We start from the raw sequence: 10683 nt of genomic DNA, 5'->3' as shown, positions 1-10683 counted from the left end.
AAAAAAAAAAGTTGAAAAAAAAAAAAAAAGGGAAACAGGATCTCACTAAATTGCTGTTTCTCAGCCTCCCATAGTGCTGGGATTCTAGGCGTGAGCCACTGTGCCTGGCTTGGACGGGCTTTTTAATAAAGCAGTGGTGTGAGTCTGGCTTGGAGAAGCAGCCGGAAGCCGAGCAGCCTAGGATAGAAGGGATCTTCAGAGGTCTCCCAGCAGGGCCACAGCGCTGGCGTATCATGTTCTAGGGGCTAGAGCTGGCACTGCAAGGAGCCCTGGCCCACTAGGACCTTCCTACCAGCAAAGGTGTTTCACCTGGAGCGGGGAACCTGTTACTCCCAGAAGTGGGGTCTGATAGTTGAGTTTTGGGGATCTCTCCTGGCCTCCCTGCCTTCCTGGGTGGAGATGAAGCTAGGGAGAAATAGGCCAGGGAGCTGGGCATAGTATATTCCAGGACACTGAGGCAGAAAATCAACTCCAGGTCAAGGTCAACCTGAATTATATAGCCAGACTGTTCTCCCAAAAAGAAAGCAAAAGAGGCCACAGAGGTGAAGTGACTGGGGCTTCTGGGGCAGAGCAGGACTCAAGCCCAGGCTTCTACCTCTAGGCTGTGACCCTGTGCCCGCCTGGCTGCCCCTTCTTGCCCTGGTTCTCCCTCGCCTTCTATCCCCACAGCAGTTTTCTGCTCAGGGGTGAGGTTCCCCCTCCTTCACAGGGGCTGTGCTCCTGGATCTGGACCAGCAGACCCTGCCCGGGGTGGCCCACCAGGTGGTGGAACAGATGGTCATCTCCGACCAGATCAAGGCTGAGGACAGAGCCAACGTGCTTCGGGCCCTGCTGCTGAAACACAGGTGCAACTTGAAGGGTGGGAGAACTCCTCTGTAGCTTGTCCCCCCGTGCCCAGCCCTGTCATTGTCCCTCCTTACCCTCCCTGACCTCTGTCCCGCAGCCATCCAAGCGACGAGAAGGACTTCTCCTTTCCCCGCAACATCTCAGCAGGTTCCCTGGGCTCCCTGCTAGGACATCATCATGCTCAGGGTGCCGAGAGTGACCCCCATGTGACTGAACCACTCATTGGTGGGGTTCCTGAGACACGGCTGGAGGTGGAGCGAGAGGTGAGAGAGGATGGACCGTGAGCATGCCTGGGTGTGTGCGCGGGCCCAGGGTGGACTGGAGGGGAGCAGGCTGGCTGTGCTGAGCCCTGCGCTCATCCCCCTAGCGTGAGCTGCCACCTCCAGCCCCTCCAGCGGGCATCACCCGCTCCAAGTCCAAGCATGAGTTGAAGCTGTTGGAGAAGATCCCTGAGAATGCGGAGGCCACAGTGGTCCTTGTGGGTATGTGTAGGAGGTCCCGGGCGTGGGGACTTGGTGGCCTGGCCTTAGGACTCCCTGGGCTGGGGCTAGAAAGTGTCCTGCTGCGTGCTTGTGCCCACCACAGCCCCACACCCCTAGGCTGCGTGGAGTTCCTCTCTCGTCCCACTATGGCCTTTGTACGTCTGCGGGAGGCTGTGGAACTGGACGCCGTGCTGGAGGTGCCCGTGCCCGTGCGCTTCCTCTTCCTCTTGCTGGGCCCCAGCAGTGCCAACATGGACTACCATGAGATTGGCCGCTCCATCTCCACTCTCATGTCTGACAAGGTCAGCCATACACCTCCTGCACCTGTCCCCGGACCCCACCCCCAGCCCTGTCCAACCTGGACCCCTGGCAGCATCTTCCCCCCACCCCACCCAGTCCCATCTGGTACCACCCCGGCCCTATCTGGTGCTCTCCCTGACCCATCCTGCCCTGGCAGCAATTCCACGAGGCGGCCTACCTGGCGGATGAGCGTGAAGACTTGTTGACCGCCATCAATGCCTTCCTGGACTGCAGCGTGGTGCTGCCGCCCTCAGAAGTGCAGGGCGAGGAGCTGCTGCACTCTGTCGCCCACTTCCAACGCCAGATGCTCAAGAAGCGGGAGGAGCAGGGCCGGCTTCTGCCCCCAGCGGCTGGGCTGGAGCCCAAGTCTGCCCAGGAAAAGGGTACGTGGTGGCGACCCAGGCAGGTCGGGGCTGCCCAGGGCAGGAGTGGGTGGGCAGGCACAAGGCCCGTGGGCGCCCTGACGGAGGCCTGGTCTGCAGCGCTCCTGCAGATGGTAGAGGCAGTGGGCGCAGTGGAAGATGACCCCCTGCGGCGGACGGGCCGGCCCTTTGGAGGGCTGATCCGCGACGTAAAGCGCCGCTACCCACACTACCTGAGTGACTTCCGCGACGGGCTTGACCCCCAGTGCCTGGCTGCTGTCATCTTCATCTACTTCGCAGCCCTTTCTCCAGCCATCACCTTTGGGGGGCTGTTGGGTAAGAGCACGCTCTGGGGAGGGGCAGGGTGCACAGAGCCCAGGGCACAGCTTCTGAGCCTGTCCTTGCACCCCCAGGAGAGAAGACACACAACCTGATAGGTGTGTCGGAGCTCATCATGTCCACGGCACTCCAGGGTGTGATCTTCTGCTTGCTGGGGGCCCAGCCGCTGCTGGTGATTGGCTTCTCTGGGCCGCTACTGGTCTTCGAGGAGGCCTTCTACTCGGTAGGGCTCTTCTTGCCCTGCACAGGCCGCCTGTCCTCTCCCTGCACTCCTCTCCCTCGTTCCTAGAGTCCTGACGGCTCCCTGCCTCTCCGGTGTAGTTCTGCAGAAGCAATGAGCTGGAGTACCTGGTGGGCCGAGTGTGGATTGGCTTCTGGCTGGTGCTGCTGGCCCTACTCATGGTGGCCCTGGAGGGGAGCTTCCTGGTGCGTTTTGTGTCCCGTTTCACGCAGGAGATCTTCGCCTTCCTCATCTCCCTCATCTTCATCTACGAGACCTTCTACAAACTGATCAAGGTGGGGCAGCCCTGATGGAAATGGATGGAGGGCGAGGGGGTGGGTCCTGTCTGTCTTGGGTCTTGTGAACCCTCTGGGCTTGTAGTCTCTGGCTCATGGGGCTGGGGCTTTTTCGTGTCCCCTGCCCCTTCCTGTCTTTACCACCCCTTGGACTCTTGGTGTCTCTCTCTTTATCTTATCTCTCTCTCCTCTTCCGTATATTGAAATGAGGACTACCATGCCAATCTACATCTCTAGGCCTTTTAAAAATTTATATCTTAAAAAAAGGGGGGGGGGGCGGAGAGATGGCTCAGTAGAATAAGCGCTTGGCTGGCAAGTGCAAGGGCCTAAGTTCAATCCCCGGTTCGGGGAGCGGGGGGAACAATTTATATCTTGAGCTAGGTGTGGTGGCACACACTTGTAATCCCAGCACTCAGGAGGCTGAGGCAGGAGGATCGTTGAGTTTGAGACCAGCCTGGGCTACAAAGTGAGCTCAAGGCCAGCCTGAACTGCATAGTGAGACCTTGTCTCAAAGAGACAAAAATAAATAAATAAAATAAAATTTGTATTTTTAAGATGCGGTCTCAGTAAGTCACTAAAGAATCTTGCCTCAGCCTGCCAGAGCACGTACAGTATTGGAATTATATATGGGCTCTTTTTTTTTTTTTTTCTGTATTTAGGAGCAGGGTCTACAGGGTCTCCCTGCATAGATTGAACTTGTAGTGATTCTCCTGTTTTCAGCCTCCCAAGTGCTGGGATTACAGGTGCGCACCACCGCGCCCAGTCCAGTCTCCCCATCTCAGCGTGCCTCAGGGGCGGGGCCAGCACCTTGGGCTGTTTTGTAACCTCTTGTAGCCCTGTGCTCACACCTGGTCCTCTGGGTCTTCCTCCTCTTCCTCCCTCCCCTCCCTTTTTTCCTCCCTCCTCTTCCTTCCCTCCCTCTTCCATCCTTCCTTCCCCCTTCTCTCCCTCTCCCTCTTCCCTCCCTTCCTTGTGTGTGTATGTGGGGCGGCGTATTGGAGATGAAACCTGTATGAGTTAGGCAAGCACGGCTCTACCATACATACCTGGTCCAGTGTGTATTTTTGAGCTTGTGAGACAAGATCTTGCTATGTAGTTTAGGGTGGCCTTGAACTCACTGTGTAGCCCAGGCTGGCCTCAGACTTGTGGGGATCCTCTTGCTTCAGGCTCTCAAATGCTGGGATTACAGGTATGTGACACCATTCCTGGCTACAGGATGATTTTCTTTTTCTTCTTTTTTTTTAGGACCATTTCTTAATCCAGCAAGACAGAGCCATTCAAGGCAGGCTGGCCTCTGCCCTGCCTGCAGCCCCCCAGCATCCAGCTGGGCCCAGGAGTGTTTCCTCCAGCCCGGCTCATGCAGTCCTTTGCGGTCTCTCTTCCAGATCTTCCAGGATCACCCCCTCCATGGCTGCTTGGCCTCCAACAGCTCTGAGGCACACGGTGGCAAGAATACAACCTGGACAGAGGCAGCACCCACCCTGGGGCCTAGCAACATGAGCTCAGCTGGGCAGGCTGGGGCAGGGAGACCACGGGGGGAGCCCAACACGGCCTTGCTGTCGCTGGTGCTCATGGCTGGCACCTTCTTCATCGCCTTCTTTCTGCGAAAATTGAAGAACAGCCGGTTCTTTCCTGGCCGGGTGTGTGGGTCTGCAGGACAGAGGGAGCTGGGGACAGGAAGTGGGGTGGCTGGGATGGGAGGGTCTGGGTGGGGTAGGAGCCTCTGGGCACTGTGCTTGACCGCTTGCCTTCCAGATCCGGCGGGTGATTGGGGACTTTGGGGTGCCCATTGCCATCCTCATCATGGTGCTTGTGGATTACAGTATTGAGGACACCTACACACAGGTAGGCACTGCACTGGGGGGCTGCTGCCTGGTGCTGGGGTGATCCCACCTCCTAGGTCTTGGGGTTCTGCTCCAGCCCAGGCTAGAGCTGTTCCTAAGCCAGGCAGACCCCAAGCCTTTGCTCGGCCCTGCAGAAGCTGAGCGTGCCCAGTGGATTCTCCGTGACAGACCCTGCCCAGCGGGGCTGGGTCATCAACCCCCTGGGGGAGAAGAGCCCCTTCCCCGTGTGGATGATGGTTGCCAGCCTGCTGCCTGCCATCCTGGTATTCATCCTCATCTTCATGGAGACACAAATCACCACGTGAGTGGCAGAGTCTCCAGGCAGGCTCTGCGACAAGCATGGGAAGCGCCACTACCCTGTCAGGCAGGGGAGCCTGAGGACTCGAGGAGGCCTTGCTTGCCAGACTCACCAAAGCTTATTTTGTAGACAGCAGAAAATGTCACTGATGGTAGGGGACACGGGGGAAGAGCACAAGCTGGGGGCCGGGTAACCTGCAGGATCGGGGCTAGGGCACAGCTCAGCTCTCTAGGCCTGGCAGCATGGATGGCCGCTAGGTTTTGGAAGCAGGTGGAGGGACTGCCCTTTTCCCCTCAGGCTGATCATCTCTAAAAAGGAGCGTATGCTGCAGAAGGGCTCCGGCTTCCATCTAGACCTGCTGCTAATCGTGGCCATGGGTGGCATCTGTGCCCTCTTTGGTCTCCCCTGGCTGGCTGCTGCTACTGTCCGCTCAGTCACTCATGCCAACGCACTCACCGTCATGAGCAAGGCCGTGGCGCCAGGGGATAAGCCCAAGATTCAGGAGGTCAAGGAGCAGCGGGTGACAGGGCTGCTGGTGGCCCTGCTTGTGGGTATGCTGCCCTTTGCCACATCCATGCCGCGGTCCCCAGGGCCATGGGGACTGAAGGGTGGGCTGACAGCTTCGCTCCCCTCCCAGGCCTCTCCTTGGTTATTGGAGAACTGCTCCGGCAGATCCCCCTGGCTGTGCTCTTTGGGATTTTCCTGTACATGGGGGTGACCTCCCTGAATGGGATCCAGTTCTATGAGCGGCTACACCTGCTGCTCATGCCACCCAAACACCACCCCGATGTCACCTACGTCAAGAAGGTGCGTCCCCTCTGCTCCGTCCTGCTCTCTTGGGTCAGGTGCTCCTCCCATACTGCGCCCACTTCCTCTTAGAGCGGGCTTGGAAGCACCTTCTGAGGAGGAAGGGCAACGGCTGTTCCATCCCCAGATGTGGCCCGCTGGCGCAGAGCCCAGGCCCACCTCATCTCTGTCCCCAGGTCCGCACGATGCGCATGCACCTGTTCACGAGCCTGCAGCTGCTCTGCCTGGCCCTGCTCTGGGCCGTCATGTCCACAGCGGCCTCCCTGGCCTTCCCCTTCATCCTCATCCTCACGGTGCCGCTGCGCATGGTGGTGCTCACCCGCATCTTCACGGAGCGAGAGATGAAATGCGTAAGGCCCCTGCCCAGTGCCTGCTACCCTCCCTGCGCCTGCCTTCTCTCCTGTGGCTCTGGAAAGGCCCAGCCTGTGTTTCCTCCCACAGCTGGATGCTAACGAGGCGGAACCTGTGTTTGATGAGCGAGAGGGCATGGATGAGTACAACGAGATGCCCATGCCTGTGTAGTGGCCACCTGCAGGGAGGGCCCTGTGGGCAGAGGGAATGGGGGCTGGTGGGATTGGCCTCCCCTCCCCCTCCCTGTTTTTATTTAAGTGAATAATTTAAAGTCCATTTCTCCCCACCCCCACAGTAAATGCTATGGTCTCCACCTAGCTCTGGTTTTCTGTTTTTGTGGGTACAATAAATGGGGGGGGGGGCAGCTCTGCTCCCTGTTCCCAGAAATGAGAGTTGCCATGGGCAGGGAAGGGAACTTTAATGAATAACCAAAACATAAGTGCAAACCGTCCATCCCCCATCTCTGTTTTTGTGGGTACAATAAATGGGGTGTGGTGGGGGCAGCTCTGCTCCCTGTTCCCAGAAATGAGAGTTGCCATGGGCAAGGAAGGGAACTTTAATGAATAACCAAAACATAAGTGCAAACTGTCCATCCCCCATCTCAAGCCCCGAGTGTACCCCTCACCCCCCTTCAGGCCCCCAGTGGAGGCCCAAGGCCTGGAGCTTCTGCCTCAGGTAGCTCTTGAGCTGGGGCAGACCTCTCTGCAACTCCAGTTCCTCAAAGGATAACTGCAAGGAGAGGACAGTGGGTCACCTGCAGGCCAAACGAGCATGCATGTGTACACACACGCAGAGCTACTCACTGGCAGGAGCTGGTAGCCCATGAGGCCCAGGTGCCGCTCCCTCAGGGCCCGCGAGCCCAGCAGCACCCTGCCGTCCCGGCAGTAATGCCAGCGTTCGCGCAACATCAGCACCACCCTGTGGGGACAGGCATGGTCAGGCGCTGTTGCAACACCACGGCCCGGGCACGCCCAACCTGTCTCTTTACCTCTGGGCGGGGTTTTGGGTTGTGGGGTCAGAGGCAGCCTGGCCCTGCGGGCAGGACCTTGGTGGGTAAGGCAGAAAGGGGTCCTGAGTCCTCACCGGGAGCACAGCGCCGGAGTTGCTCACACACAGCAGGAAGTCTGCAGGAGACAGAGACCACCTCAGCAGAGCTCCTCTCCAGGGCGCCACCCACCTGGGGCTCACCTGTGCAGTAGCCCGGAGGCACGGTCAGGTCCCGGCGGTACTTCTCCTCCCCCAGCAGCTGCCGCAGCCCTTCAGCTACTATGTCCTTGTGACTGAGGGAAAAGCACACTAGGAGGCCGCCCTAGGATTCCAGCTGTCCCTTGCTGGACACCACCCCCTGGGCACTGCCTCTGCTACCTTGGGACCCTTTTTCTTTAACCACTGCCCAACACATCAGCTCCAGCTGTGCCCCCTTCAGCCTAGGCTGCCCACCCACCTGTACTTGCAGCGGGCACGGTCAGTGATGAGAGGCTGTGGGAAGATGGGCACCTGCTGTCTCCGGGGAAGGCGGGGGCCCTGGTATCCTGGGAGCTCAAGCTCCACGGCTGTGTCAAGCAGGGAGAGGTAGCGTCGCACAATTATAGCATGAGGGGTGCCTGTGGGGAAGCAGGGACTGGAGACCACTGGGCAACCCAGCCCTGGGCACTCCTGCCCTCCTCTTCTGGACCCCCTCCAGTCAGCCAAACTGCCTACCACTGACGTGACTGATGAAACCCGGGGAGAAGACAAAGTGCAGGGCTCTGAAGGGCAGGCACTGAAGCTGGCACAGTGACATCAAGATGTTGACTGTGGCCAGGGGTGCCACCCCAGCTTCCCGTGCCAGGATCCGCTCAAGGCAGGGCATAAACTGCTGCTCCAGGGGCAGGTAGTTCAGCCGTCCAAAGGGTAGGACCAGCTTCTGCACCACCTGTGAAGAGCAGAGCATGACCCCAGGGAGTGGCTCAAGTCTCCCACAAGCTGCTTCAGCCCAAGGTGGGACCTGCACATGAACCCCAAATTCAACAGTATAATCAGTGCCCTCAGCTCCCTGTGACTCATTACCAGAACAGGCAGAGGGATATTTTGTCTATGTGTGGTGGCATGAAAGCTTTGAGCAGTGGGACGTGAGGTTAGCACAGTGCTGAGTGCTTCGGCAAACTGCAGAGGTTATGGGAATGCTAGGTATGGGAGTTAGACAAAGCCACAGACTGTGAGCTCAAACTGGGGGCTTTGTTCCTGGAGAAAGGCCAGCCAGGCTGGATAAGGTTGGGCACGGCCTGGTCACTGAGGATAACTCAGAGGAGGGCAGGAGACAAGCCCACCTTGCTGTTGAGCTGGCTTTCCTGGGCTACCAGGAAGCGGGCGATGGCTTCCAGAAGCTGGGGCTCCCGCAACCGGTGTCGGGCCAAGTGCTGGGCCAAGAGCACCATTGCGTGGGGTGTTAGGTCCTCAGGCCTCACCTCTGTGAAGAACAGCCTATTACACAGGACTCACAGGCCAGCCTGCACCTAAGCCCAGGAAACTTAGCCCGTCCCAGTTGAACCCTCCAGCACCTGCCAGGCTACTGATCAGCTGCCGCCGTGGGTACCGCAGGAACTGAGGGCAGCTCAGAGCAGCTTCTAGTCTCTGCCCTCCTCGGAGGGCAGGCTGCAGAGGTGGAGATGGTTTTGGACAGAGGTGGAACATTTGCTCCCGTTCCAGGGTGCACACCAGGGGCCCATCTGGTGGAAAGCCTGGGGAGAAGGCCGAAGGTGGTCCCGTGAGCAGGCTGGGCCGTGCCTTGCTAACCATGGGATGCTGAGTCCCCGTCTCTCTGTTTCCTGAGTGGGTAACTGTACTATAATCCAAGCGGAAACACCATGTGAACGTAAAGTGTTCCGAGTTCTTGGTGGGGAAAAGCATTGTACAAAGATGGCAAGCAGGCTGTCACCTCATGCCACTTGTGAGAAAGTCCATGACTCTAGAGCAGTGTTAGAAGGCACTAGGGGTGGCACCCTAGGAAGCTGGAACAGACACTTTGATTCATAGTTCTGCTGTGGGTGGAGGGGCAGCAGCAAATGTACCTAGGCATGTACCCTCACTGGGCGAAAGGCTGACACTGTCTGTGCTCTATACTCTATTCTGCACTCTACCCTAGACACCCGCACCCCAGCCACTTTCCTCACCCAGTAGGACTGCTAGGTGCAGACACACGTGGATGGTGTGAATGTCAAAGGAGGGGCAGTTTCGGATGATGAGCTGACTCAAGTCCTGCAGCGTGGCCTGCTCCACAGGAGGGGGCCAAGGCTGAGACACCAAGAGCTGGCCCAGCCGCCTGAGCGCCACAGGGTAGTGGTGGGCATGCACCTTGGTGGGGTTCTGACCCAGCCAGCGCAGCAGCTCTCCAGGACTCTTCGCCTGTTCCAGAAGCCGCTGCAGTCCTCGCCCAGGGCCCGCATGGGGACCTCCTCCAAGGAGCCGTTCCCCCCACTTGCTGGGCCCTACACAACAGGGTTGTACTGGTGGGATCAGCAGCAGGCCAGACAAGCGGGCAGGGGAGGCCTGAGCAGAGAGCAGGACTCGAAGCATGGAGCTGGGTGATGGAGACCCTGAGGGGCAGCCCAGAGAAGGGAGTGAGGTTTCTTCCACAGGGAGCAACCTTTGCTAGCCAAGCCTTACCGCACTCCCCATCAGGTAGGGCTTGGGGTCAGAGTAACCTCCCGGGACTACTCTGGTCCTACTCCCATCCCGCCCGCTCTTCCCCCTTCCACTCCTAGAAACTGCAGTTCTCCTTCCGGGCTCAAAGCAATGCACATGCATTATTGTCTCTGGAGCTCCGTGCACTCCGAGGAGTCGCAGGGCTGGCATTACCTCATTTCACGGGTGGAGACAACAAGGCCCAGAGCGGCAAGAGATTAAGAAGAACCTGAGGTCACTCAAGGAGTTAGTGGTCGCGCCCAGCCCGGGGCCCGGGTGGCCCCGAGGACCCGCCATCCGAGCACCTCCCCTCCTGCAGGAGGCGGTGGTGGCACGGAGAGCGGCATGAGGGAGGATCCGCAGCCAGGCGGGTCCCGGCTTCCATGCTGGGCGCTCCCACTTACCAGCTGCGTGACCTTGGGACAAGTGGCTTCACCTCTGCCTAAGGCTCCACCCCAGTGAAACGAAAACTCGGCGCCTACCCCGCGGGACGCACGCGGGGCCCGAGCGCGCAGCGCTGCGAAGGCACGGAGTCCGCGATGTCCGCGGCCCCAGCCCACCCCAGCCCGGGGACGCCTGAACCTTGGCCACCGCCGCTAACACCAGCTCCCGCCAGCCGCCCGCCGCCCGCCCTGCAGGCGCCACCCTACATGACTCCCCAGGCCCCGCGCAGGTCACTCCCGCAGCCGGTCTCCGGGCCCGGGAGCCAGGCTTCCCCCACGGCCTTCTCATCGGCGGGCCACCGGGTCCGCCATCTTCCCAGAAGCCCCCGGTCGCCGGCGCACGCCAATCGGGGCCGGCGGAGACGTGGCTCCCGGCAGGCGCCGTGGGTCCTGGCGCCGCGGGCCCGCCCCCCGCTTCCGGGAAGTGTGCGC

General features: G+C 59.6%; 2 protein-coding genes across 7 annotated transcripts in view; one reads left to right on the top strand and one right to left on the bottom strand.

The window, feature by feature from the left end:
• Slc4a2 (solute carrier family 4 member 2) overlaps positions 1-10683 on the top strand; it is a 20093-nt gene that overhangs the window by 9003 nt on the left and 407 nt on the right. For 3 of the 4 annotated variants that reach the window (XM_004628991.2, XM_004628992.1, XM_023712898.1), the window contains 15 exons: positions 710-845; positions 944-1109; positions 1214-1328; positions 1446-1630; positions 1786-2011; positions 2111-2326; positions 2404-2552; positions 2651-2845; positions 4231-4485; positions 4601-4690; positions 4824-4990; positions 5285-5538; positions 5625-5794; positions 5971-6144; positions 6236-6462. In XM_004628991.2, coding sequence (XP_004629048.1) covers positions 710-845; positions 944-1109; positions 1214-1328; positions 1446-1630; positions 1786-2011; positions 2111-2326; positions 2404-2552; positions 2651-2845; positions 4231-4485; positions 4601-4690; positions 4824-4990; positions 5285-5538; positions 5625-5794; positions 5971-6144; positions 6236-6316 — 2579 coding nt within the window. In that variant the 3' untranslated portion in view covers positions 6317-6462. Of the gene's footprint in view, positions 1-709; positions 846-943; positions 1110-1213; positions 1329-1445; positions 1631-1785; positions 2012-2110; positions 2327-2403; positions 2553-2650; positions 2846-4230; positions 4486-4600; positions 4691-4823; positions 4991-5284; positions 5539-5624; positions 5795-5970; positions 6145-6235; positions 6463-10683 lie in introns of those variants that run through there. The other variant, XM_023712897.1, reaches the window with a different exon arrangement.
• Fastk (Fas activated serine/threonine kinase) lies at positions 6685-10643 on the bottom strand. Of its 3 annotated transcripts, XM_023712905.1 has the most exons (11): positions 10459-10643; positions 9479-9720; positions 9298-9394; positions 8686-8865; positions 8455-8594; positions 7847-8060; positions 7590-7749; positions 7334-7425; positions 7134-7269; positions 6949-7063; positions 6688-6874 (listed from the first exon to the last, which is right to left on the bottom strand). In XM_023712905.1, the coding sequence occupies exons 1-11, from the start codon at positions 10538-10540 to the stop codon at positions 6767-6769; spliced, it is 1566 nt and encodes a 521-aa protein (XP_023568673.1). In that variant the 5' UTR covers positions 10541-10643; the 3' UTR covers positions 6688-6766. The 3 variants fall into 3 exon arrangements, with proteins under 3 accessions (XP_004629050.1, XP_023568673.1, XP_004629053.1); XM_004628993.2 differs by having other exon boundaries at positions 6685-6874; positions 9298-9720; XM_004628996.3 differs by lacking the exons at positions 9298-9394; positions 9479-9720.

This window comes from Octodon degus, unplaced genomic scaffold, assembly GCF_000260255.1.
Source record: "Octodon degus isolate 3935 unplaced genomic scaffold, OctDeg1.0 scaffold00027, whole genome shotgun sequence".
In the NCBI taxonomy this organism is placed as follows: Eukaryota; Metazoa; Chordata; class Mammalia; order Rodentia; family Octodontidae; genus Octodon; species Octodon degus.
The sequence above is the reverse complement of the archived record's forward strand: the minus strand, read 5'-3'. Positions and strand labels throughout refer to the sequence as shown.